The 6,395-nt window shown below is 33.4% G+C and overlaps 1 protein-coding gene across 1 annotated transcript; it reads left to right on the top strand.

Annotated features, from left to right (window-relative positions):
* Positions 1 to 2,819: 2,819 nt before the first annotated feature.
* LOC124888790 lies at positions 2,820 to 3,589 on the top strand. Its single transcript, XM_047400082.1, has 3 exons — positions 2,820 to 3,225; positions 3,284 to 3,309; positions 3,500 to 3,589. The coding sequence occupies exons 1-3, from the start codon at positions 2,820 to 2,822 to the stop codon at positions 3,587 to 3,589; spliced, it is 522 nt and encodes a 173-aa protein (XP_047256038.1).
* Positions 3,590 to 6,395: the final 2,806 nt, after the last annotated feature.

The raw sequence follows: 6,395 nt of genomic DNA, 5'->3' as shown, positions 1-6,395 counted from the left end.
AGATATCATGATGACTAAATTACAAAACTTTGAACAGAGGTAAGAATGAGTTGGGCATCATCTTCCCTTACTGTTACTCTACAACACACTGGCATCACTACAAGAATCTAAGATTCTAACTTGGTTACTTGTCCTATCATCTCTCCCTTAGCTTTAAGTTATTATTCTAAGTCTGTTAGCCACTTAATAAAATCTACGAAAAAGGATCAAAAATACCCTTAAACTACTATAAATGGCTCTAAAATACCCTTCATCTATCTTTAGGCTCTAAAATGCCCTTCCATCTACCTATGTGGCTCACAAATACCCTTCCAATTAATAGACATCTGATTAGGCTTTGACTTTAACACATGGCAGCTCATCATTGGCTTGAAATTTAATTAAGTAAAATCTAATTATTTTCAAAACCCAATCTAATTTTCACCTAAGTATCCACCCAATCTAATTTCCAGCAACCCGACCCAAACATAACAAGTAAAGGGGAGAAATTATTCATAACAATAGTTTATCTTCTTAAAAATGAACCGTGATTTAAGAATATTTAGAGCAAAAACCTAATTTCATAACCAAACTATAGAATGTGATCTTGATAACACAAGTTTTGATGAAAGTTGCAGTGAAGAAGCCCAAAATCAACTCTAATTTACCTTCTACGCTCATCAATCTATATTATCCAAGTAAGTTATGTAGTATCCATGTAATGTTAGGGTTTAGTGTATTTTGAAATCCTACCTGATCTAATGAATATGAACACATTTTATAAGTTTTTGTTGTTTTTTATGTTTGTTTATACAGCTAATTAGTTTTGAATTTCATTGTACTATTAACTTAAGGCTTTTATAATTTTGGTGATGGTGAAATTCTACGATTTTCTCTTTATTGTTATACTTTTTATATTCTGATTTTATGAATTTTTATGAAGTCGTTGTGTCTCAATTAAGCTAAACATGGAATTTAGATGTTAGTTTTTTATGATTTGGTATCCATTTATTGTATTATTTTAAAGGTTTTTTTATTTATTTTAGATTCATGTGCAACTGTTGTCTCAATTTTATGCATTTGAAAGAAATGTTATGAATTTTCTATTTTTTGTAGATTAGGGCACTTCAACTATTTGTTGTAGATAAGGGTGAAGCTAGTGTTGTAGCTCCAAACATCTTTCTTGTTAATCAACCTAGCTTGAATAAAGAGGAGGTAGGAATAGGAACTGATGTTGAATCACAGGTAGAGGATAATAATGAGGCTATTCTTAGAGATTATGATAATGAAGAGTTGGAATTTTTTTGAAAGGAAAAGCATAGAGAAGTCAATGACCAGATAGACATGTTCTTAGAGTTGGAAAAAGGTATGTGCTTTAAAAATCTTAAAGAAGCTAAGAGAGTTGTGCTTTTTTTACTCTATTGCTAATAAGAAACGCCTGCAAGTTGAAAAAATGACACTACCAGATTAAGATATGTGTGTGATGTTGGATGTCCCTTTGAGTGTTTGATATCTGAAGATAAGAAAAACCAGGGATTCAAAATTAAGACTTTGAATACAAATCACACTTGTTTGTCATCTTTTCAGAATAAAAGAGCTACCCAAGATGCTTTAGCACACTACTTTAAGAAGAAGATTCAGAATTATCCAAAGTACATGGTGACAGACATGAGAAAATATTTGAATGATATGTTTAAACTGAATGTTAGCTATTCTACAATGAAAAGGGTTAAGAGGCTTATATTAGAGAAATTGGAGGGTAGCTACATTAATGAATTTAATAAGTTAGAGGCTTATGCCCAAGAATTGAGGAAGAGCAATCCTGGTATAGATGTGATCTTAAATATATCTAAAAAGGCTTTGAATCAGGGGAAAAAAAGGTTCTTAAGAATGTATGTGTTCTTTCAAGCTTTGAAAAATGGTTGGAAAGCAGGTTTGAGGCCTTTTATAGGGCTAGATGGAATATTTGTAAAAGGAAAATTCAAGGGAATTTTATTAGTTGCACTCGGCCAAGATTTAATGAAACACTTCTATCCCCTTGCATGGGCAGTGGTACACAAAGAGACAAGTAGAACCTGGAAATGGTTTGCTGAGTTGCTCGAAAGTTCATTAGATTTAGCCGATGGTGAAGTATTGACATTTATGTCTGATATGCAGAAGGTAATTGCTTGACACTTTTATTTATGTTTTTCTGTTAAATTTTTATGCAACTTGTACATTAATTATTTTTATATTTATTGTTATAGGGGTTGTTGAATGCTATTAGTCAAGTCTATCCCAAAGCACATCATAGATGGTGTGTAAGACACATAGAAGCAAACTGGAGCAAGATTTGGAGAAGTGTACAAATGAAGAAACTACTGTGATGGTTTGCTTGGAGCACAAATGAAGAAGAATTTCATGATCAGTTAAAGGACATAGGAGCTTTGACTGAAAAAGCTTTGAAGGATTTGGTGTGGTATCCTGCACAACATTGGTATAGGGCTTATTTTGACACAGTCTGCAAGAATTCTGCATGTGAAAATAACTTTACACAATCATTCAACAAATGGATTCTAAATTAAAGAGGAAAGCCTATAATGAAGATGTTGGAAGAAATTAGAACCAAGGTAATCCACTCTTTATTTTTTTTCATTATTTGAATTTTTGAGTTTTTCACTTTTTTTCAGAATATTTTTTTCACTATTTTTAATTTAGCAAGACTTTATCAATTAAGTTTGTTGTCTTACTATTTTTCATTTAAGCTTATTGTCTCACTGTTTGTATAAATAGGTTATGGTAAGGTTGAAAGAACTTGAAGAGGAGGGGAGAAATTGGAAAAAAAGTTCAGTCCATATGCCATGGAGTTGTTTACTGATTACAATATGATTGCACATTGTTGTGAAGTAAAATCTAATGGAGACCAAGGGTATGAGGTTGTTGAGGGCGAAGATATACATATGGTGCATCTTGGTAGGAAGAAGTTCACATGTAGGACATGGGACTTGACAGGCATATCATGTCCTCATGCCATTAAAGCTTACATTCATGACAAGCAAGAACCAAAAAATCATGTGAATTGGTGGTATTCAAAAGAAGCTTACATGTTGGTGTACATGCATAAGATACAACCTGTTAGAGGTTCTAAATTTTGGAAAGTTGATCCTGCTCATGCTATGGAGCCACCTAAAATACAAAAAATGGTTGGTAGACCAAAGGTTAAGAGAACAGGGGAAAAGATCGAATCTAGAAAGAGAGAGGGGGGGGGTATGCTTAGCTTCAAGAAAAGGTCTAAAAATGACATGTGATCATTGTGGTGAACCAGGCCATAATCAAAGGAAATGTCCTTTGGTAAGTAATTTTTCTATACTTGGTTATTATAAGCATTACTTAATCAATTATTTAACTACTTTGTCAATTTTTGTAGCTTAACATATCAAAAGAACCAGTTCAAGATGTACTAGTGTTAGCACCCTGAGATAGCCAAGAATCTAGTGTATTTATGGCTACTCCTGGATGTGTTTCTTCTTCAATTCAACAGACCAAATCTATTGGACCTGGGCTACATGTTGCGCCTTTAAATGTTGCAGTTGTTGATACAGATAGAGATGAATCTGAAGAGGATGAGTAGAAAACTATGCAACCTAAGAGAATCTCCGAAGCTAAGACTAGGCTTGAAGCTAAAAAGTTTCCGCATCGACCAACTGGTACTACGAAGATTGGCTTCAAGGGAGATGAAACTGGTTCAAGTATACCTAAAATTTTCTGTATTCACCAAAAAAGTTATCTTACAAAGGTAACGCATCCATAACTTCAAATCAGTTGAATGTTGAAAAGGCAAAAAGAATATGAAAACTGAAGACAGTGAGGGGTGGGAAAAATAGGGGAGAAGTTATTTTGAGTTCAAGGAAGAAAAAATGAATCAGCTATACTTCATATTTTGTTACCTTTTTGCTGCTAATTAGACTTTTTAGTAGTTACATTAAGGAACAAGTTGTTTAAGATGGGATGCTATTTTACTGCAGACTTATATGTAGATGCAGTTGATATGTGGATGTTTCTTCTGATATATTGCTGAAAGTTGTCTTTTTTTCTGTCATTCTCAAAGTTGACTGGTGTCCTATTGCTAAACATCAACAACATACCCTGTGAAATCCACAAATGAGGTCTGCAGGGAGTTTTTTTTCCTATATCCTTGTTCGTGGGTTGTAAAAATTGCACGTGAAGAAATTAGAAAGATTGTTCTTCAGTCCATGTCGTTACCTCTGTTTTTCTTCCAGCATGTGATATGAGTTCTTTTTTATTTTTGTTGTATAGTGTGTCTCTAATTATTTAGTTCTTCATTTTCTTAAGGTGATTTTTAGTGCACTTGTGCTAGGTGGTAACCTCAGCTATCTTAGCCAATTTTTTTGCTGTAAAATGAGAGTCTGCTTATTTAATTGTTTGCCAGTGATGGCGTGGTCTGTTAAATCAAAATTTAGGTTCTATGTGATGGCTGAGCTTTAATTACTCCCTTAATCCTACTAAGTGAGAAGTCATTTCTATAGCATGGAGTTTAAAATGTTATGTTGATCACATATTTTTTTCCCAGTTGAACTGAATTATAAGCTGAATCATATTTAACTAATTATAGCATTTTACACGATAACTCATTGGAATCTAGAGTTAGTTCCCACAAAAATAACTAAAGAAGAAAAACTGTAATCAAAGGAGACTAAATAAACTCAGCACCTTCTAAGAAGTGCCCGAGTCATTTTACATCAGGAATTATATAATGACCAATAGGGAAAATTATCGAGTTTCTCTAGTATGCTCCTCCATTTGGTATGTTGCTTCCCCACAATATGTAATTGAAAAATGATCTTTTTGAATCTAACAGTGCATCCTTAGCCAGCTGGGTAGATTTGCGACTATTTCTTTTAATCCAAACATGGTATACCACAACAGCAAAAATGAATCCTAGGATCATAGTCACAGCTCTTGTGCTTCTTAGGGAAGATAGTTGTTGTACCTTAGAGTCCAAGTTAGTAATCTTTCTATTTATGCCCATACAAGTAAGTAGTGTCTACCACAAATACCTACAATAAGAGCAGTTGAAGAGCAAGTGTGAACTACATTGCGAACTCAAACTAGATCAATTTTTGTTTCTTTAAACATACAATAAGATGTAGAAATATTAGCCAAAAAGGATAAACGAAAGCAGTCAATAAATTATTTCATGGTGCCTCAAGAATTCTATCATTGTTCAAACAGTAAACAAACTTCCAATTACCTACTAATTCTAAATTTCTTCTAATCCACTAGATTCTAAGCAACGTGCCATACAGTAAATATTGAATTAGCATCTTATCATATATTCTTTTACCAATAGTGATTTCCACTTATTGACTAGAGTCATATTAACATTATGTTCAAGTGACGAGTACTCACTGTAGATAATAACTCAGTTATTAATAAACACTATCGATGTCACCAACTCATCACTATAATTGAAAAGAACTAGAACTAAACCAAACGAGAAACTAAAACTAGCACTGCGCACATCAATTTAAAGAATCGTCTAGTGATCAATGAAGTGAACCAAGGTTCAACTTTGAACAAAGAGAAAAAATATCAATTTAAAGTACATCAATTTTTGGGGTTCAACTACAGATTTTTCAGCACCAAGAATGTTTTTAGGAGATAAAAGAAGAGTTACCTTTAGGATACTCAGCTGAATCATTGCATTTTCATCAGCTTTAACACACTTTGATTCATCAGAATTCAATTTGATTGAGTTCTGTGATGAATAGGCCTTGACATTCATAAGGGATACATTTATTGAGACATTTTGAACCATATCTATTGACCAATTTTGATTTACAGCCACTGGAGCACCGCCGCCGTGAAATTAGGGTTTCGAAACCCTAATTTCAAAATTGGACAGGTTCTGTGAGGAAATCAAAGAGGATTTTGACAAATTTTTGTTCCTGACCTCATTTGGATTCGATTGGCATTGAAATTATTTGATTTGGAGCTCCGCCTCCGAAAATTGCCGCCGCTAGCAACAACATCATACACAAGACATTGAGCTCACACTGTCATTAGCTTAGACTTCAAAGTATCTCAAACTTAGATTCTAACACCTAACATGGATATCCCTACACCTTCAATGAACTATACTATCTTCTTTCATAGCCTACTAACATCATATCAAAACCATGAGACTTACTGCTACACTAACATACCCAACATCAACAACATATAATTTTGAATCAACAAACATAAAATTTTTGTATACACTATTTTAAGCCTACGAATTTACCTTTCATACAACTAGCTCTATGAATACATAATCTTCTAAATCTAGATAAACATTATTCAAACTCTACTACTGCTGAACTTCTGAGTTCATACTTCTAAATCTAGGTTATATGCTATCATAGCATTCATAGAGC

This window comes from Capsicum annuum, chromosome 11 (assembly GCF_002878395.1).
Source record: "Capsicum annuum cultivar UCD-10X-F1 chromosome 11, UCD10Xv1.1, whole genome shotgun sequence".
NCBI lineage: Eukaryota > Viridiplantae > Streptophyta > Magnoliopsida > Solanales > Solanaceae > Capsicum > Capsicum annuum.
This window is presented reverse-complemented; position numbering and strand designations above follow the sequence as displayed.

Bases quoted from the DNA above. Each gene is read 5' to 3' on its own strand.
- LOC124888790 (XM_047400082.1), top strand. From the start codon at position 2,820: ATGGAGTTGTTTACTGATTACAATATGATTGCACATTGTTGTGAAGTA. The intron at 3,226-3,283 runs GTATGCTTAGCT...GTGGTGAACCAG, and splicing joins TAGAAAGAGAGAGGGGGGGG to GCCATAATCAAAGGAAATGT. The intron at 3,310-3,499 runs GTAAGTAATTTT...TCAATTCAACAG, and splicing joins ATCAAAGGAAATGTCCTTTG to ACCAAATCTATTGGACCTGG.